This window comes from Carassius gibelio, chromosome B19 (genome assembly GCF_023724105.1).
Source record: "Carassius gibelio isolate Cgi1373 ecotype wild population from Czech Republic chromosome B19, carGib1.2-hapl.c, whole genome shotgun sequence".
NCBI classification, from domain to species: domain Eukaryota; kingdom Metazoa; phylum Chordata; class Actinopteri; order Cypriniformes; family Cyprinidae; genus Carassius; species Carassius gibelio.
In genome coordinates this window covers 28403493-28426111 of record NC_068414.1, presented here as the reverse complement: position 1 = coordinate 28426111, position 22619 = coordinate 28403493, and the positions used below count along the sequence as shown (strand labels likewise).

The 22619-nt window shown below is 36.8% G+C and overlaps 2 protein-coding genes across 4 annotated transcripts in view; both read right to left on the bottom strand.

Annotated features, from left to right (window-relative positions):
* LOC127978549 (CUGBP Elav-like family member 3) overlaps positions 1-876 on the bottom strand; it is a 29298-nt gene extending 28422 nt beyond the window's left edge. For all 3 annotated transcript variants that reach the window (XR_008158542.1, XM_052583281.1, XM_052583282.1), the window contains exon 1: positions 728-876. The gene's annotated coding sequence lies outside the window, so the exon portion shown is untranslated. The remainder of the gene's footprint in view (positions 1-727) is intronic.
* LOC127978548 (regulation of nuclear pre-mRNA domain-containing protein 2) lies at positions 167-22265 on the bottom strand. Its single transcript, XM_052583280.1, has 10 exons — positions 22007-22265; positions 7059-7188; positions 6689-6822; positions 6462-6520; positions 6209-6335; positions 5925-6100; positions 4739-5093; positions 4004-4255; positions 3545-3736; positions 167-2722 (listed from the first exon to the last, which is right to left on the bottom strand). Exons 1-10 carry the CDS (start codon positions 22197-22199, stop codon positions 1047-1049), a joined length of 3294 nt encoding a protein of 1097 aa, XP_052439240.1. The 5' UTR covers positions 22200-22265; the 3' UTR covers positions 167-1046.
* Positions 22266-22619: the final 354 nt, after the last annotated feature.

The following is a 22619-nucleotide window of genomic DNA, read 5'->3' as shown; positions in this document are numbered from 1 at the left end:
ATCTCAGTCATAAATAGTCGACATGAGTTCCAGCCATTTAGCTACAATAAAACCTCTGCGTATAATGTTGATCGTATTTTATTGATGAATGAAAGGTGTTCGCGAAACAAAAAACAAATAAAACAATCACTGAAGCAACTTGGATGAAAAGACTCAAAAGACATCATGGTCGAGACTGCACTCCGGCACAGTGGTTTTTTTCCAAACACATCTTTATTTATGTTAGTACAGTAAAAGCCTCAGGGAACTGAGGGAGGCCATGATGATTCTGCCCGACAACTTCGTTTCTTCTGCATCTTCTGCCACTGTTGGCAAAAACGGCTCGTTTCTGTACACCTCAGGACCTTACCTCAAAACTGTAAAGATTACTTTTTCTCTACATTGCTGTTTGTCCATTAAAGATGATAATGAAGTTTAACTACCTGTTAGGTTACATTTAATTACATGTACAAAATAAGATCAAAACTACCAGCTTTGCATAACAATATAGCTTGATCATCAGCAGAACTTAACCTTGAAAGTAAAAAAAAAATATTACATATCAACTTGAGTTAAATGTTGATCCAAAAATCCATTGAGTTCTTTCCCAAACATATGCGTGAGATACATGCACACAAATTCCAACTAAGGGAAAGAACATTAACCTTTCAATTAGATTTTTCATAGAACTAGACACAAAAACTATAGAAATTAAAGAAGAATTAATGAAATGAAATAGAATAACCACCTCTTGTTTTGTCTGCCTTCAGATTCCATCTCATTCCCCAAGCATTCCTTGCCAGATATTCTTTCCATTTCTCTGCTCCAGTGCTCCTTGACTTCATCTTGTTGTGGAAGAACAGATCTTGCTCAAGAGTTTTTGGCGATCTGATTCCATGCCCGTTTACTTAAATAAATTTGCACTTCTCTATTGTGATCTTGCAAAGGTGTTCAACACCATCCTCTTCGTGTCAGTGTCCACAGCAATCTTTGTCTTGCTGATAACCCAACTGCACTTGGACTTCTGTACCTCCTCACTGTGACATGCACTTAACACCTGAGCAACTTTAGTAATGCGGAGGCAAGAAGGGTCTTTTAGGGGGATAAAAGGGGCCCCTGAATCTGGGAGGTCCACCAAACGGTGGGCCAGGTCGCTTGCCCCTTGGAAAGGGCGGCTCATGACGGACCGGTGGTGGCCTACGAAGGGGCCTAGGAGCTGGATAGTGCCCAGGGTGAGGTGGACGAACATGGTGTGGTGGTGGGTGCCTGTGCTCCAAGTGAGGAGGAACCCTGTGCTCTGGGTAGTGAGGTGGGATTTCTTCAGGATAATGCCCTTGTGCATGAGGTGAAATCGGATGCATGTCGTAATGTGGGGGAGAAGGGCTACGTGGTGGTTGTTCGTAGTATGGGTCAAAGTATTGATCTTCAGGTAAAGGTAGAGGAGGACTTGAGGTTTCATGGTAACCCCTTACTGAAGGAGGAGACCCAATGTGGTGATGGGGTACACTTGGAGGGTGCTGCAGAGGTATTCTTGGTGGATGTCGGTGGTTGTAGTCCACTTGACCATTCGGTGGGATTTTAGGAGCAAGGTGCGGTGCATGAGCAGAGTGAGAGGTCCCATCCCCGTGTGGATGGAAAGGATTCGTGTTTGGAACCTCATGAGACAAGTGTTCATAATCAGAGTTTGCTGGGGCATATGATCCATCAACACCACCTCTTTCTGCTTCCCCGAAAGGTTCCTGCAAATCTCTGGTGGGATGGGGACCGCTTGCTCTCGAAGATGCTGGATGCATGAAGTCTTGTGGTGGTGGAGGAGGAAGATTTGGGATTGGTGGCAGAGGTGTTGTGAAGAAGTTAGGTGCAGAAAGATCCTGTCTTGGTTCTTTGGCAAGGTACGGCTCGGCACCGAATGCATCAGAGCTGGCCAATACTTGCTTCTCATGATCATCTCGATATGCATAGCTACCTTCAACCATTTTAGAATTTGGTCCCACATCACGAATTAAGGGGTTTTGTCTCAGGTTTTGAAGCATCACATCGGATCTGTCTTTGGCTTCTACACTGTCTCTTAAAGGTTGCTGGTTGATGGAAGAGGAACGCATTGCTTCAATGCGTTGATGCCGCATAACTTCTGCCTCAGCAAGAGAGGGAACAGATTCTTTTTTTGGTGCAATCTTCTGGTGCATGTCCATATGAGCTTGTGGATCCACCTGAGCATTTTGTTCCTGCCAAGATGGAAGTGGACGCATTGACTTAGCATCCAAAGCTGTAGAAATAGACACTGTTTGCCTCTGCTGATACGGGAACAGCTGCGATTGAGGAGCATCCATAATTTCATCTTGCGTTGGGGTAGAACCACCTTCATCCCTTACAGGGGTTCCACCCAGGTTTTCTGCACTCGCTGATGGGCTATCAACAGCTCCTTTAGTCCATGTCAGAACAGATGGAAAGCCCAAATTAAAGCCTTTCAGTCCTGGGGGTCCTTGGAGGAAGTCATCAATCTTGGAGTCCAAGGTAAAGTTGAGAGAAGACATATTCTCATTCGCCATATTGGACTGCATAGGCGTAGGAGCCACACATCCTTGAGAGGTGGGATCCCTAGCCAGTGGGAGACTAGATGGAGTAGATAAGACTTTAGGAGATGAATGAGTCTCTGCTGTAATAGGCGTGGTTAAGAATTGCTTTTCAGAATTTGAAGTTGTGGTGGCCTTTGCAGCCGGGTTGTTTAGCAAAGAGGACAGACCTGTGGGGGAAAAAAATTATAGAAAAGAGAAAAATAGGGGTAGGAACGCTTGGTTTAGCAGATTTATTTAAATACACAACAAATTTTCTGAAGAACTCATACTAAGGGTCAGACTACTAATAGCTTGTACCAGCACAAACCCTCTTTTGGCATTAAAAACTTCTGCCAGAATTTGCTAAAGGAATTACTGATGAAAAGGCATGACTGACTTTATTACGATAGCAGTTGGAGGAAAATATTTAAATTAATTGACCAATGTGTCTTACTATGGTTTGCATTATTCAGTTTACTGGTATTTGTACCATTATTTAACAGCCAAAAAAGTAGAATACCCATACCCGATTATCATCAGCTTTGCTTGTTTGCAACCTACACTAATTTATAATGCCCTTGGTGAATTTCATTGCTGCTTTTATGGGACTGCATTATCACACTAATTTTCCCGGTTTAATAAATTAGGACTTTTCTAATATTATCTGCTGTTGCTTCCAAACTAAGCAAAATATGTATAATGTTTTAGGTCAACATGAAATTGCATTATAAACTTTTTAGCTTCTGGTTAATATTAATGATCTAGGTGACATTGTCTGAGAAGGAAGCTGTTTCAAAGGTGTAGCAAGTTATTAGATTTTGATGATGGATTACGTCAAATGTTTTCTTATAAATAACATACACTGATGAAACCACCCACAGTGAGACTGCAAATGTATTAAAACAAAAATAGGGTTAATTTAGATTTCATGTTGACTTAAAACAACTTGAACTACTGTGTTCACAAATTTCATATCCCAACTCAAATCATTTTTCTTTTCCATTTCTCACCCTGAAAACCCCCTTGGGTTTGTGTTTTGGATAGAGCACTGAGCAGTGTGTTGGTGTTGATGTCCACCCTAGAAAGGATGCTGGCCAGTGGGTTGGCTGGAGGGGCAGTAGTGGGAGTGGGAGTCTTTTGAGTTGAGCTTGGAGTTGAAGGTACACTTGGGGAAGACCGAGATACAGGACTAACTCCTACAGCTGCAAAGGCGAAAGCAATGTTTCAATGCATGATGTAATGTGCAAATACAATTTCTATAACATTTCACTTTTCATACTATTGAGCAGTTCTCCAAATACAATTTCCAAAATCATTTCACTTTAAATTTTTTCTACTTTTTAATCAACAAATAGTGAAGCAGACAAACATGCATCTCTCAGATAAGCACCAAAGCTTACCACTAGGCCAAGGCTTTGACCAGTAACCTGTGCATGGCATGCTGTACAAATCAAATTTCAGCATCTCACCTGAGTTCTTCATAACATTTGTGATTGTGCTGAGGATGGAGCTGATCTTGCCTAGGTCAACACCAGCAAGGTTCACTGACAGTGATGGTGTGATTGGTGTGGTGGTGGTTGTGGTTTCTGCTGAGGGAACAGTCACTGCTGGGGTTGCAACCTGCTTTGTTTGTGTGCCTTCATTTGTTGGTAAGGATTCTATGACATTTGGAGTGACAGTGGACTGTTTGGACACAACAGCAGAGGCCACATGTTCCTCAACTGTAAAGAGAAAACAAAATGATAGAAATAATAAAAAGAGAAAACTGTGCACCCCAACAGCTTAAAGGGCTGCAAAGCTGACCTAATATGTAATTCCCCCAGAACTGCTCCCGTTTTACAACAGTGAGCGCAAGCCGAGTGATCACAACATTTTGAATATGGATATTTTTCTTACGAAAACGCATCGATTGACTACAGGAGGTATTTGTTCACCCCCCAGAGACATATGAGACACTTTTTTTTTTTTTTAAATGGAAGGGCGCTTTTTATTTCACGTCTTTTGGACTGAAGCAATGCAACAACCTCTGAGTGGCATTAAACAGCTTGAAAGATCGAAGACAATTTTTTGTCACCTAGAATGCCTCGGGGGTACATAATAAGAAGCCTTATATTAATTTCTGGGTGAACTAACCCTTTTACAATAGTTTCTATACAATGAGAAACATACAAATATCAAAGAACTTAGTAAAGGTCACATGGTACCTATGATGGTAGGTGTTTCCGTCTCCTCTACATCCGAGAGGTCCATGTCCTCTACGTCACGATTGTCTTTGTCTCCCAAAGGGGCACTTGGTGGTGAGGAACCCCCGACAGATGAGAGAGGGCTGGGAGCATCAGCCAAAGCAATGAGGTCCTCTTCCATTGCCTGCCCGTCCAGCTCTGGGTCTGGGGAACCAATCCTTTCCAGAGCATGGAAGGGTGACTCAGAGCCCGTGGGTGAGGGAGCATCTTCAATCGGGGAGGGAATGGGCGAGTCATCTGGATCAGGCAACATATTCTTCAGTGCATCGAGCTTGCGCTTAAGGTGCGACACCCGGTTTGCAAATGTCTCGTAGGCCTGGAGAGGCAGGATTTAGAGAGTTCCACTATTAGTTTCAAAAACGACATCTATCAAATTGTACATTCACAAAATTGGCAGATTAACAAATGCTTTGTTTTTGGGGTTGAACCATAAAAACATACATTACAGTTCAAAAGTTTGCAGTCAGTAAGATTTTGTAATATTATTTTATTTATTTATTCATTTATGTTTAATGTATATTTACATATGGTCTATTATCTTTTTTTTTTTTAAACCTTACAAAACCAACGAAAAGTCTAATAGTTTTATGAAATGGACAAATATGTCGGTCACAGATAGACTAAATAAAACAAGGACATGTTGCCACACAATGGTCTGGATGTCTTTATTTTTGTACAAATTCGATTGTGGCACAATGCAGCTGAAACCACTAAAAGCATTAAATGAGCACTTGGTCATTACTTCTGAAAGGGCTATTTGCTGCTTTCAAATATAAAATAAAATTTTTATATGTGCATCGAAATAATGAATCTGCTGGAAGGCCTGAGGCTGCTGCGAGTGAGGAAAGATTAAGAGCTCTTGTTGAAGCAAACGGAAATAATTCGATTTCATAAAGTGCTTTTTGGAAATATAAATAAAACAGCATTTTACTACTTTTATACTCTGCCATTTCATTTGAAATGACCTGATGGTTCTTTACATTCATTTTAGTCACCCAATGTTGAGAATTAATGAATTTAATAACATGTCTGCATCAAATACTGTAAATCACACTATAAATTTGTACATGATTATAGCAAATGTATGTTTATAATATAATTTCAAATTACACCCAAAAATATCATCACATTAAACTGCAATACTTACTTTAGCCACAATCTTGACCTCTTTATATTGCATCTCATAAAATATATCTGCATTCTCCAGAGCTTCTATCAATGGAGGACCTTTTTTGACCTCTCCATCCAGAAAGGAAACAAACTCCTGAAGCTTTGTACTCCCATCTTCAAAGTCTTTAGAAAACCTTTTACCTCCTGCCTTGTCTAAAGCACAAGATGCAGAAAGAACGAACACACAAAAATTAGAAAAATATTGATTTATTAATGAATGCATTATCAGTTTGGAATCATAAAAGGTCTCCGTTTACTGACCTTTCAGTTTCTTCAGAGCTTCTGTGCTGCACACATCCACTCTCATTGCAGCTAACTGTTTCTCTTTGAGCTCAATGTCGTCCATGGACTTCCTGTACTTGGACAGATGCTCAATAAATGCTGAGGGCTGACAGGCAAAAAAAAAAAGAAGTGGGTAAGTAGTTGTATAAATGAAAAGTATAGCCATTTTAAATTCCCCAAACCAAGGGGTCCAAAGAGCCATTCAATTCCAGTGTGAATAATGATTATTTACCACAAACTCAGCAACAATCTTGGATTTCAGGGCAGATTTGGAGTTGACTGGAGCTGAAACTAAAATTAAGGAATATTTAAAAGTCTATAAAAATTTCTAAAATATGTTTAAGCCTTAAAATGTTTATACATTAAGACTTTTAATGTTTAACTTAACATACTAACAAGCCTATAAAATACTCTTAAGAGCAACATTAAGCTGATACATCCTCAGTTATTCATTCAGACCTTTCACTGGCTCTTCTTTCTGAACCAAACTGTTCCTCAGCTGACTGATGAACTCCTCTGAATAGACACTTCTCTCTTCCCAAATGGACAGTATCCTCACCACTGCCTTGTTCACCTTAGAATCCTTTGTGGCACTACAGGAAATCACATTTACAAAGATTACGCTTGATATGTCTGTCAATTATTCAAGAATTAAACTAAATTGTCAAAATCCAAAAATGTCCCAAAAATAAAACTTATGTAATAATTATATTAAAAAAAAGAGATTTAGTATATTACATAAATGAGACTGTTGTGGTCTACAGGCAGAGAAGATATTTCCTTATATTGAGAACAACCTGGTTAGGTTGGCTGATGAAAGCAGACTCACCTGATGAGCTTCATAGCTTCTGGCAGCACATCAGTAAAGGTGGTGCGGTAGACTATGGCATTTTTCCTTTTACAGTTCTGAATGACATCGTTCGCCAGGTAGAAGAGATTAAGCCTATGTGGCGCATCCGCTGGGAAAAGAATATGGAAAAAATTTAGAATTTCATCATAAAACAATCCTTTTAATTGACGTACTTACAATGGAATGACTGAAAAAAATGGGCAAGCCATAATCAATTGTTAAAATTCATGCAAACTTAACATTGAACAATTTATGAGGAATGTCACAAACTACAGCAATCTCTTTCAATTCCATCGCGTATCTACTTTCAAATAAATCATGTATCTACTTTCAAGACAACAACAAGATATTTCTTCAACTACAGGTACTTTTATGGCCTGTGGATATTTGTATGTTATAAACTCTATTATATTATTAAGACAAAAGGGCAATTCACACCAATAGTAATAACAGTCAAGATAACTAAATGGTTGAGCTCTTTAAATGGTTGAGCCCTTTAAAACAGAATGAAGTCTGATTGGCTGTCAATGTTTTGACAAAAAAAACATTTTATAACAAAAGTGTTTCTCTGTGTAGCTATTGAAATAGCTGTGATGCAAATTTTTTTACATTCAAAAGCATTTTTAAAACTTTATTATCAATATCATTATAGTTATCATCATTGGTGTGAACAGCACTCAACTCAAACTTTTTTCTTCATATAAAATTCACACTGAATCTGTTGTGGAAAGGTTTTACCAGGTTATGGTTATGCCAATCCATAGTTAAAATCACTTTTATGTAAATTTCTGTTTGCAACCTTGTCTCAGACCCAGACTATATTATGAAATCTACGATTCTATAAAAATAACTGAAAATGAATAAATTAATTTCAATATTAACTGTGACGTTTACTTTTTACACAAGTTAAGCTGTAATATTATTTGAAATGAATTTACAATATCACTATAATTTCTACCCCAACAAATCAATAGGCTATATGTAGGAATATGACTGTATCAAATATTTATGTTGCTTTTATCATGGTATATGGCGTCATTACGATATTGAAATTTATTTGCAAAAAAGTGTTGTCATAATACGTATAATAGGTTTAATAACTTTTTTCTCATAACAAAAAGAACTGAACATTTAAATACAATAAAACAACACAAAACAAATGTATAGAGTAAAATATTTCACACATATTAAAGTGCAAATTAATTAAAAAGAATAGGTAACACTTTACAATAAGATTTCATTGGTTAATCTTAATGCATTAACATTATCTATGAACATGTATCTGTGCTACTTGGCCTCCAAATCACACACTGGCGAGTAAAATCTGAGAATTTATTAGACATCGGCTAATATTAGACATCATTTGGTCACGTAGAGTGAAGATTTAGTCGCTTATGTGAGTGATTTGCTTGCAATATAGAGGGTTGTTATATAAAAAGAACATCACATTATAAGTCTTCTACATCCACAAGACTAACTTCTTCAGGCACGCCATCAGTAATGTTACACTGTGTATGTTCATCAGCAGTACTTCATCTGATAAATCATGAATGTAAATCTTAAGTGTTAAGTGTTTATAGTGGTTAGTAGATGTTGGGAATCGAAAATTGACTCCAGAATCAGATACTTGTTGTCAAATAAAAATTTTGATTCCCTTGATGCCCTTTTTTTCTTTTTTTCTGATCTTCCAGGACCTTACTCACTATCTAGGTGCTACGTTTGGCTACATGCATTTGTTATTTATATGAAGAAAAAAAAAAATCACATCCCTGATCATTGTGATTTCTGAATTTTAATCTCTTTAAAATCTGAAAATTACAACAATCGTCTCCAAAGATCAAGGACAATGTGATTCCTCCAAATATGATCACTTCAAGAGTCTAAAGATTATTTTATAAGACATTTATACCTAACTGCTTTATTACAAATGCAAAACATGCTTTGAGAGAGTGAAATACACGTACCTCAGTCTAAGGACATGAACTTTTTCATGATCTGACAGCAGATTGCCATTTCTGAACATCTTTCTTATCTTGTGTTCACTTGTTACATAAGCCCTGCAGAATGCTGACCACACTAGACAAAATCCTGACCAATAAAATGCCACAGGAATGAGTACTAAAACCCAGAAACAACGTAGCATTTTTTTAAACATCTGGTTCCATCATCCCAAAGTGTTTATTTTGAATGAATTTTTGGTTAACACCTTTGCAGTCACCCCCTCCCATTTTCGGTATGGAGACAAATGACATCTAACACAAGCTTCACTCTGGATCCAGAACACCTGAGAAGAGATGATGCTGACCCCTAAGAGGACCTCGGGTGATGCTAACCCTGAATCATATACAGAACTAACAAATATTGCTACAAGTGTGACTGCATCATATAATAATTGCTGTAAATAATGTTCACCGTCGACTATGTCTTGTATTGATTTTTCTGAAAATTCCTGTCATATGCACATAAACTGACAGTCGCCACTTATAAGCGACTACTAAATATTGTAGAAACGTAATTTTCTGTAAAGTTGGTTTGTAATGATTTGTATCGTAAAAAGCGCTATACAAATAAACTTGAATTGAACTGAGCAAGCACCAACAGCGAGAGACTGTTTAGCACTACATCGCATGTATTTGATGAGAAGAGAAAGGGGTGGTTGTTGCTGGTTACTCTATGATGACTAAAATCACGAAATGCCCTTAAACAATTAAATATACTGCAGAACATTGTGTTTTCTAATACATAAACAAATTGCATGCATTCAAACAGAGCTGCATGAGCTTGTGGCGCCAGGATTCAAAGTCCAAAGCGCAAAGAAAATCTGCACTGAAGTAATGTTATTCGTTAGTTGTTTAGTATCATTTTTATTAATTTTTACAAGGCATGTGACAATGCTATACATGCAACAACCATCTTTGCAAATTCATAATGAGAATCATTTATAAATCTGCTGAAGCACTGAGGTCTTCCTGTGGGTTTCTATCAAAATAAAAGCTGAGAAAAAGCAAGAAATCAAATTAATATTATTTTACTGTTGTTCTGTAAAATAAAATCTAAAATCACAATAATAAGGATAATATAATTACAACAGCTCTATTAACACTTTTTTTTAAAAGCATTCACAGTGTTCAGACTAGGATCTGTAATATTTTCTAATGTTTTAAAAGTCTCTTTTGCTAAGCAAGGCAGCATTTATTTGTGCAGTAAAAATGCATGCCTGATTCAATAAAGTGACGTGACATTCAGCCAAGTATGGTGACCCATACTGCATTTAACCCATCCGAAGTGCACACACACAGAGCAGTGAATGCACACACACACTGTGAACACACACCCGGAGCAGTGGGCAGCCGTTTTTATGCTGTGGCGCCCGGGGAGCAGTTGGGGGTTCAGTGCCTTGCTCAAAGGCAACTAAGTCATGGTATTGAAGGTGGAGAGAGAACTGTACATGCAATTCCCCCACCTAAAATTCCTGCCAGCCTGAGACTCGAACTCACAACCTTCGATTGGGAGTCCGACTCTCTAACCATTAGGCCACGACTTCCCTTTCTCTCTCCCACTTCACTTCCAGCCAGTTCTGATCTGTCCTGTCATAATAAATGCAAAAAATGGCAAACATAAATCTTAAAAAAAAAAGTTGTTAGTTCCTAAACAATTAGTTTCTAAATTAGGAAATAAACAATAACAAATGAAAAATAATTTTTGTCCTTCAAACAGAAAACCTCCATTAGAGATGCCATTGTAATTTCTTACATTTTACTGTTATGGTCTTTATGCAGGCATTTCCATTTTGCAAAACAGCAAAAGATTAAATGCCACTGATATTGTTAAAGTTCAAATAGAGAACTTTTGATCAAAATACATACATGCATACATACATACATACATACATATTTATTTATTTATTTATAAGTAACCCATATACCTGAAACTTCAAATCCTATATGTAAGACAAGCAATGAAATTGCTAGTTTGTACAAAAAGTTTAACTTCAATGGAATTGATTCAACTAAATTCCACTTATGAAATATTTCAAGTTTAAAGAATATAACAGTAAAATGTTCTAAAAAGTATTTCAACAGCAAATAACAGCACAATCGCATGTGACTTAGCTGGCCATGTGAAAGTGATTTGAAATTACAACAAGTTTATTCCTGTAAAGTTTGCTAATGTTTTTATTTCAAATTTTGTTTCAAATTGTACAGCACATTGGTCAACTACCTGTTGTTTTTAATTGTGCTTTATAAATAAATTACCTTACCTTTTTACCCATAAAAGTGCTTATAAAACAGTTTTTTTTTAACTACTGTTAAAAAGTTGCTATTGTTGACCCACCATAATTGACAAGTTGCAAAGCAAAAAGACTGCAATATTTGCATTGTAATAACTACTTTATTGATTTGTTATTACAGCACAAAAAAAATCATTTTATAGGCATATTTTCATAAACAAATTATGTAAAAAAGAAAAAAAAAAAAAACGACATCTTTAAAAAAAAATAAGGTCACTCACAACAACAACACACCAACCCATCTAAAGAGATTGAAACCTGTATTTAAGAAATGTTTGTGCTAGTGCTTCCCATTTGAAATGGATGGATCAAAAATGTTTAATCCAATGTGTATGCAATTTGTCTTGATGGAAACACCCTTGAGCTGTACAAATATATGCCTGGCATCTCACAAGTAACACTTACATTTACTTTATTTGCTTGCATTCCCACTGGATTTTGATTTGGTGATAGAGGTCACTGACTAGGGGTGGCTCGACACCACTTTTTCAGAACTGATCCCGATCCAATACCAAAAAGTCTGAGTATCGGCCGATACCAGGCATTTTTTTTTTTTTTTATCAGTGTAGAAATTCGAAACCTTAATGTGTGTTGAACTGACCGTCACTTTTTTTGTGTGTTACACACAATACTAAATAGGGATGTGACGGTTCACTGAAAAAAAATAAAAATAAAAAAATCAAACCGTTCGGTTCACCACACACGGTTCGGCAAGCGTTGGGACAGCGGTTCAACTTAAACCTTATTAAGCATTTGTAATATGGTTTGCTATAAATAACATGTGAAACAAACAGGGTTCAGCTAATAAATGTTTCTGTTGATGGATGCACATTCTGGCATCCTAGAAATTACAAAAAACAAACAAAACAAAATCATGTGGACCACATCCGTTTTTCTGCACATCCGCATCCGATCGTCTAATCGCTTGAACGTCCAAACCATAAAACAAATACAACTGACATGGTTTAGTGAAGACTCAAGGCTCACCGCTCGCATGCCATCACTATGTGTTGAAATTAAGGCTGCACGATTCTGGATAAATTGAGAATCACAATTTTTTGATCTCATATAAAGATCACGATTCTCCTACGATTCTTTATTATTATTATTACTATTAACATTATCATTATCACAAGTATATAAATTAATTATTTTATTTTGCAAGGATTCTTTAAATTGATCAAGTGTGACAAAGACATTTATAACAAAATATTTCTATTACACACAATTATTGTTCTTCTGAACTTTCTATCAAAGAAACCTGAAAAAAATCTACTCATCTGTTTTCAACATAATAATAATAATAATAATAATAATAATAATGTTTTTTTTGAACGGCAAAACAGCATATTAGAATGATTTCTGAAGATCATGTGACACTGAAGACTGGAGTAATGTTGCTGAAAATACAGCTGCACACCACAGAAATAAATTACATTTTAAAATACATTCAAGTGAAAGCAGTTATTTTAAATGGTAAATATTTCAAAACTTTACTGTTTTTGCTGTACTTTGGATCAGATAAATATAGTTTGGTGAGCAGAAGAGACTTTAAAAAAACATTACACATCTTATGGTTCAAAAACTTTTGACTGGTAGTGTATATATAATATATTTAAAACCCCATTTTTTTTTATATTAGAATGATGAAAAAGTTGTTTAGATCACGGATTCAACGACTCACTCATAAACCTACTACACTTGTTTCATTTCTGGATGAATCAGCGTTTTTGAACGATTCTCTTGAATGAAAAATTAATTCATTGACAAATAAATTAAGACACTTGTCGCCACCTATTGGTGAAACAATGCAATCGACACAAACGTTATTTAAAGCGCAGTATTTTCAAAAGGGGATTTGTTATATTTTGATCGCTGCCATATAGACATCAATGTTTATATTTAAACTATAAACTTTATCCCAGTATTTCTGTGATAATATAAATGACTGTAAGACAGATATAATACTGTGTAGTTGAAAAGACTGTTTGTGAAGATGTTTCTTAACCAAACATGGTAAGAGCTCTCTCTGTGTCAGCAGCAGTGCGCGCACGGATTTGAATGATCCGGTAAGACTTTGTCAAAGGTTTAACAGACTCGGGGAATCGTCGTCTTTTAGAAATGAGATCGAGAGGGTGTCTGAATCGAGATCGCGATCTTTTAACGATTAATCGTGCAGCTCTAGTTGAAATGTCGCCAAAGGCGGTAACACCAGCAATTTGCTCCAGCAGCAATTTGCTCCAGCAACTCTTGGAATATCAACCAGCAGAAAATACATTGTACACGTGATTATGCATGAAAAAAAAGTAATAAACTGGAAAACTGAAAAAAAAAAAAAAAAAAGGTTTAAATACATTTTTTGTCAAACCGCCCAGCACTAACGCAAAACATCGGACTTGGATCGGTCTCATCTGACCGATACCCGATCCAGCATAAAATGGAAATATCGGAGTCGATACAGATACTGAATAATGGATCGCTGTACCCCTATCACTGACCCATCCTCCTTTTCCTTCAAAAAGCAATCTGACATCAAAGCACTTTAGATAATAAATACTTTTTTTTCCACCAAAATTTTTATATCTTTAACTACACATTGTCATCAGAAAAAAAACAGTCAGTAATTAGAATGTCAGTTTCAAGTGTCACTAATCATACAAATTTACATTTTCAAGTTTCCTAGAGTGACCGTGTCACCTGATTGATTCAGTTTATAGTGTAAATAGTGTAAAATTAAATAGAATATAAAAAAGGAGTAATTTTACACTTTGAACCGCTTATTATGTTCAAGAACATAATTTCATGAATTTCATGAGTTCTGTTATCTACAAAACCAACACACAAGCAAAAATGCCATTTTTGCCAATAAAGACTTCAAATGCATATCACCCATTTTAACATGATGTTTGAACAAATTCAACCACACTTAACACAGACCCTTTCTATTCCATTATGACCAATGCCTTTCAAAACATAATACAATAATAATATTATATTTACAATGCAATGTAATAAAAGCTCCAAGACAATCTAATAGCATCAAGCATGAACCAATGACTAGGACACCGATAATTATGATAAACACTACACTGGGCTCCAGACTGTGACTAAAAATATTAATCTGGGAGTGAAGTTTTTGCTGAGGTCGCCACTGGCAACTAATATATATATATATATATTTACATGTTATTACTTGTACTGCTAAACGAAACAATTGTACAGCGCAAGAGAGAACAATATGACGGAGATGTGCAAAGTGAAAGTGCAGAAAAGCAGCGTCTATTTCGTGCACAACTTGAACCAACTATAACAGGTAAAGCTGTCAGTTGTGTGGATTTTGGCAATATCATTAACAATTCTCATTTATAATCATTACTAATATGTAGAGCTGCAACTAACTATTATTTTTTCTGTCGACTAATCTAACGATTATTTTTTCGATTAGTCAACTACTCTAACGATTATTTTTATTACAGTTAATAATCTAATTTTCTTTTTTTATTAGCTAATTAATCCTTTGGATAACTTTGCAAAAATATATAACTTCTAATATAATATTTCAACCTTTATTCATTTTCAACCAATGTGGTTGAAGTTTTTACAGTATACAAAAATAAAGAGGCAAAGAAAATTATTTTACTATGGTAAATATGAGTTTACGATAGCATTTATAATTAAACCATAGTATTCACAAATTTACAGTTGTCTGAGACCTCATGAAATGTTCTTTAGCATCACAAACCATAAAATGTAGTCAGGGTTCTGCTATGGTTTAGCATGGTTTCCAGAGATCTGGAGCTGATTCGGGGTAGCTTGGTGGTTTGTGACTGTTGTCTCGCGGCGCACTGTCTTTTAAGGTGCAGTTCACATATCGCGTCTTTTGCACGCTCAAGTTCATTATTTCCAATGTAGGCGCGGTATGTGCGCTCATAATGGAAGCGACACGCAAGCGAAAACAGGCACGTCCACTCCACATCGAGTTAAAAACATCTCAACTTTTCAGAATGCCGCAAGCACACCGCGGGTCATGTGACAAGAACTAACCAATCAGCTTCATCCTTTCCCGTAACAACGTTGAACGCTCAGCTAAGATGAAGGAACAGCTGATCATAGCTGTTTATGTATATATTTGAAATAAAATTAGTAGCAGAGCTACTGCAAGCGATTTTTAGTGCTGCAAATCCATTTATCCTTTGCTAAAATTTCTGCGTCTTCATGGAGAGAGCACGTCATGGTTGCTTAGCAACAACAGACGCCCCAGGGGCGCAACTGCCCGAGCGCTTTGAAAAGAAGGCGAAAGCGGCGCGCCTAGCGTTTTCCACTCGTTTTTAGGCGCGATATGTGAATGGCCCCTAACCCGTGTTCGAAACCAGCGCCAACACAGACTTACTTTATCTTTTATTTTATTCTTACTTCAGCCGCTACGGGTGATCATACCAATAACTTGTAATCTTTACAAGAATATCAGAATCATGCAATGAGCAAGTCTGCGTTTATTGGAGACTAAATATCACATCAGTTTGTGCTTTTAGAATCGCCGAATCTGCTGCAGTCGTTCCATTACATCTGCAGCAGAGACCTGAACCAGGAAGTTGGTCACCAGATCATACGGTAACCAGTTAAACCGTAACACTGGAGAGCTCCAGGATGTTTTCCTCTGAGGTGCTCATGCATCGCAGTTGTGCTGCCGTGATACATTATATCGGTTTTGCAAAGGGAACAAATGGCCATTTTATTTGGCCTCTGTTTAAAGTATTCCCATACTTTTGATAACCGTGGTCTCCGTTTTTGTGATAGAATGCAACTTTCTCCATTCCCAGTATGCCATTACGTGAGATGTAAACAGTGTGACGCGTCGACGCATTTCAAGCACATTGAGGTATTTTTGTAGTTGACGTAATCGATGACGTCGACGCGTCATTGCAGCACTACTAATATGGCTTCTTCTAAACAAGATCTTAGGCTATGTGGTGTTCTGTTAATGTGTGAACTTCATATTATTTGAAGCGCACTTGGCGTCCATTAAATCGCAAAAAGCTTTGCGCTTTGTTACTTTTTAATAAAAGTATCAGCTTTAATATTATTCAAAATTCATAACGAAATTCAAACAATAAGTACGGTTTTGTATTAGGCACTCACTTTAGCACCTCAGTTCAAGCGGCAAGTAACCCATTTAATCTTTCTCTTTACTACTGTAGTACATAACATGAATTAACATCAAAAGGTAGGCTATTTTATAAGAGAGCCTACAGTATAACATACTAAAATGTCTCATGTAAAAGCACATTCAGTGTTTCAAACTGCAGATAACGTGTAAAGCTTGTAAACAATGTAACGTAATTTAGGCTACATTTACCTCAGAATAACCCTTCGGTGTTCATAAGCTCATCAGTCAGCTAGAAAAATGGCCATAAAGATGGGGATATTTTGCCATATTTATGCGATATTGCATATTAATATTTTTCATTAACCTGTTGTCTACATGATTCAATCCTCCTATAAAATTGTTTTATACTTAGAAAAAAAAAACAGACTGAAGTGTGAAAGACATAATAAAGTTGCTTTAAAGGTTCTTCACAGAACCATTTTTAGTTCCACAAAGAACCAATTAAGGTACTTTAAAGAACCAACACTTCCTCAACTTTTTTTAATCTGAAGAACCTTCTTTCACCAAAAATAACCTTTTGTGAAATAAAAAGGTCCTTCAGATGTTAAAGGTTCTTAATGAAACCATTTGGACCAAAAAGGTTCTTTCTATGGCATCGTGAACCAACTTTATTTTTAAGAGTGTCTGACAACATTTACAGGATGCATTGAGGAGGAGCCCAAACTATACTCCTACACTAAGTGGCCAAGTGATGCTAATGGTCCATGATATTGGTATAGATTCTGTGTAATGAACAATTTTTTGTGACTGTATTTCAAGTTGGAAAAGACATTTAGTTCAAACTTTAAGTTAACCTTAGTTCCCACGTCATCTACAAGATGGGTTAAATTGCTGATAAACTCAAGAAAAGATGAGACATAAACATGACGGTACAACAAACGATCAGCCGATCGTGATCGGAGCAACCCTAATAAATTCAGCCTAGGCCTGTACGATAAATAGCAATGAAACTACAACCACGATTAGGCAGAAGATGCGACTGTTATGCATATCTTTCAGTGAAGCACAGTTCTGTAATCAGTAGTAAATTTCTATCCGAAAGGTCAGATGGCGCCCTCGTGCAGAAACTCTAACTACGCGCCACGAAAGAAATCCCTATAGCGATTGGGGAATAAACAGAAGATTTAACGGCTTTCATTGATTCAACGTGAATAACAAACAGGAGGACTATGACAAAATATGGTTTATCTGAGTTTGTCTTTAGGGGTGGGCAATATAGCCTCAAAATTATATTATGATTTTTCAAGAATATCTGCGATAACAATATTTATGATTATATAGAAAAAAAAACATGGAACATTTTATTGGTCATTGCAGCATTTATTAGTGGAAACAAAATGAAGGACATTTTCAATCCTTTTCCAATGAGCTACTGTCATCGATGACAGACTACCTAATTTACTTACTTAATCTTAGTGCAGCCTTTGACACCATAGATTATGACATAGATCGATTATGTTTAAATTGGCGAGGTGTATTAGTTCGCTCAGGCACAGGAGGAAACGAAGAAGAGCTTGGTTTGGTCTTTTTGTGTGCTCTCCGTCTGCGCACCGAACTCAGCACTCATACTCTCAGTTGAGTTTTTCCTTATCTTCTGTTTGAATACTTTAAACTGTTTTGAATGTTTAAATTGATAAGGCTTTAATGATGTTGCACAGGTTGTCTTTTTTACACTGGCCTCACGCAAGCAGTTGAAATCACAGGCCCCATCCCCTCTCTCCACACCGCTTTACTAAAGATACTAGAACCCCTCTTTCGCGATACTTTGTTGTCATACAACGATCAGTCTGCGCAGCACTGCTTTAAGTCGAACACACCTATTGGGTATGTGGTGTTGTTGTTGTGCACGCCAGGCAACTTATATCCACCATATGTCATTGCATGCATATGACACTTTTTTAGCATGTAAAAATGGATACTGGTATTATTGCAGATGGTATGATATGGCACACCCCATTTGTCTTATTAGAATTTTCAGTACAATTAAACTATATAATAATACAATGCTAACTCACATGCCCTTATCACTGCTTAGAATATTATGAAATGTTGCGTGCCTTATTCTGTGTAAGAAGCCACATCAACTCACAGAAGGATTTCAAACACTCAACTGACATTATGAAGCGAGTAAAAACATGTTATTAAAGTGTTTTCACATGCATTCAGATGGAGCAGCATTTACTTACACAGAGCCATAGTTCACACTATCACATTCGATTAATCATGCAGCCGTAATTCAATCCTTTTGAAATTTCAGTATCAAAGAAAAAAATTACAGTTTCCATAAAAAGTAAGCAGCACAACTGTTTTCAACATTGATAAGAAATGTTTGAGCAGCAAATCAGTAGTATATATTTTATTTCTGATGGATCATGTGACACTAAAGTCTGGAACAAACATTCAGCTTTTAATATAGAATATATTATATATTTTAAAATAAATTAAAAAAGAAGAAAGTTATTTTAAATTGAACTAACAATAACTTATTACTGAATTTATCAATAATTAAAGACTTCTTTCAAAAAGAGTTCAAAAACAGATTTTAATTTTTAACTTAAGATAGAAACAAGTTATGACTAGTAATAGCATTGTTTTATACTGTGGGGATGTGCAACAAATAGTAAAGATAAAGTCAGATAAAACATTGCCTGCAGTTTTTAAGTTTTTCTATTTATTGAAACAGCAGTAACATTTAAAGCTATTTTTCATAAAACAATGCAAAGTAACCAAAGGACTATCAGCCAAAGATGCACAGATCCAATTAGAGACTTATCCAAGTATGAACTATGCAATAGATATGGCAAAAAATCCAATGCACACAACAGTCCTTCAACACCAAGTATTTAGGCCTATATAGATGGAGCATTTATGTTCCTCCTGACACACATTCTCACCCTTAAGGCTTTTATAAATCCAAAAAATTACATTACACTCCTAAAGCCCCGTTCACACTACACGCAACAACGAAGCGACGCAATCCCATTCATTTTAATGGAGAGCTGGCGATTTCCAGTGACACATTTGACAGCAACCGTCGGCGATCGGATGGGGTTTGTACTAGGACTGAACGATGTGTCGTTTAAGCATCGATATCGTGATGTAAGAATCCACGATAGTCACATCTCTCCCTAGCGCATATTAATCAATTGACACAATGGTGTCGATGTTTAAATCATTTAAAATGAGAAAAAAAAAAAAAAAAAAGTAAAAAGTGTGCTCACCCTATTTTTGTTTTTAAGAAAAAATTTGATTTCATATTGCAATATATAATCACAGAAAAATACAATATCGCAATGTCATTTTTTCCCAATATCGTGCAGCCCTAGTTTGTACAGTGACGCAACAACTTTATGCAAATGAAGAGTGACTTTCGGGAGCGAAAGCCAATAGGAAAGAAAACAGTAGAGCTCATGTGATCATTCTCCTCTCAGGCATAGATAAACATACGCAATAGAAGAAAGAAGGCTCTGTTTCTCATTCATTTTTTTTTTGGTATGTACGGATTTCATTTAGATTTCGATTATATTTAGTCTTTTGCCTCCATAATGTTTGTACTTAGCGGCAAGAAACCTGATTCACTGTCAAGGGAACCAGTATTGAGAACGCCCACTAGCAACCAACTACTTTTCACTTCCACACAAAAGAGTTTTTATAACTTTTTAAACTAGCAATTGTAAAGCTTTCAGCAACTGCTTGGTTAATGCGTATTTTGTCCATATGATCACTAGGCGTTCATAGATGAAGTCCCAGCAGTCCCAAGAATCATAACAAATTCTATGGAATCTCATAAAGTAACAACCCACCAGAGTATTTATAACACAAATAAATTAAACTAGTACTGAAGAGGATGTTAATAAAAAACGAACTATTTTAGGTTCACTGAACAGTGACACAATGGCTGTTTTAAAACCACAGTCTAGTGCCTGAAGCCCAAAACTGCAGCTGACATGGAAGACACTTATAGCCAAATTTGCATCAAGTTTGTTTGTGGTTTAGTGCATCAAAAGGGTTATCAACACAGCAGTTCAGTTTAAAAATGACGTCACTATGCACATCAGGTTGAGGGAAGCAAAATCGGCTTTTTCATGCGTTTCCACTTTGCCAATAACAGAACAGTGCAAATACTGGATGGAAACTTGGTTTATGAAATTATAGATTATGTGGACTCTGAAATGCTAGTTACACCCCAAAATGCTGATGACTTGGAAGGACACCCACAATGCGGCTGACCCTAAACGTCCCATTCTTCCCCAAAATGCTGCTTACACCAAACAGCCCTATATAATCCAAAAACGCTCCTGATCCCAAACACCTCCTTGAACACCCAATAACACTACTGGTTAGAAACATGCCTAACACCTAAAATATAGCTGACCCCAAATTCCTCAAAACCTTTTTACTACCACCCAAAAATAACTTGTTTGACACCCAAAATTTAGCTGACCTTAAAAACCTCATTTTGCCCTAAAATGCCCAAACAATCTTTTATTGCTCAAAAACATTGCAGATGAAAAGATGCCTGCTACACCAAAATGTAACTGACACCAAATGCCCTATTCTGTCCGGAATGGCTGCTGACACCAAACACCCCCATTTAGCCCAAAACTGCAGCGGATGTCAAACACCATTTATTGCCGAAAAACGCTGATTTAAAACATGCATGTGACACTCAAAATATGACACTGAACAGAACACCCCAATTTGTCCCAAAAATAATGCTGCACATTCGAAACATGCCTATAACACCCAAAGTATAGCGGACAGAAACACCCCCTTCCTGTCCCAAAACAAACAAACCCTGCTGATTCTAAATGTGCTTATGACACCGAAAATATACCTTAATTCTGCCCCAAAATGCTGACAACAAATACCCCTGTCTACTGCAAGAACATAAAAATACTATTCCCTGTAAATGCCTCAATCCTTTCTTTGCTACTGTACCCAAAGTTGCTACTGGACCCAAATATTCATATTAAGCTGAAAAGAAACACTCACCCTGAATGTCCCAATCTGCCCAAAAATGCTGCTGCCTTCAAAAACTCCGTTATTGCCCCAAAATGTTACTGACTGATATCGTGACACTGACCCAGAACCAACGTTACCCCTATTTGGCCCAAAAATGCTGCTGACCCCAAACACCTCTTCTATGAAAGATAAGGTTGCTCAAAAGAACTGCTGCCTTGGAAGGCGCCTAAATGCTGTCTAGGAAGACAGTTCTCTAGCTTTTGAAACACGACCCACGTCTTGACCTGATAGGAACAGATTAGCAGTTTGCTAACTAGCCACAACAGTTGTTTAGTGGACCGAAAAAGATAAAATAACCAGACACAATTACTTATATGCTACTTTCACATACAAATATCAGATACGTAGATACTGGAAGTCCAGCTAATATAGATTTGATAGCGGGATCGGGTTGTTGTATCAAGGCTGGACTCAGATTAGCGGGCTAACGTGCTAAATACTCACATTTGCGCAGCCACTTTATCCAGTATCGCACGACCACGCTGTGATATTTCTTGTTCTCGATGCACCAGACGGATAGTCCCTGAATGGATTCCATGGTGTTAGATATAGTCTGAAAACGACGGTCCAAAGTCGACTCCAAGCGCGGCGATGAGCCACTATTGTGGCCGCTAACACCTGCACTTCCAGCCGCCATTTCCCAGGTCTTGTGTTCGCAGTGCTGCCCCTCACAGGTTCATGTGTGGATACTGCAACATCATGGACTCTGGGCCTCCATTACTATCAATATTACAACACCAGCATTATATATGCACAGGCGAATGTCCTGATGTGTCTTTCTTTCTTAATTTATTTCTTTTTCTCGCTTGCTTTCTTACTCTTTTCTCAGACAAAGAAAACGTGTTTTACAGCACAAAATTTTCAGTATTTAAGAAGTAGAAACTTTGGTGTTTTGAACGTACTGAAGCATTTATAAACATGAATATTTAATATTTCTAAAACATGCAAACATCCAGCAGGGGTCAGTCATGGACACTGGAGATATATATGTGTGTGTGTGTGTGTGTTTACAAATTAAACTTCCTTAAATTAGTAAATATTAGTAAACTTCCTGAAA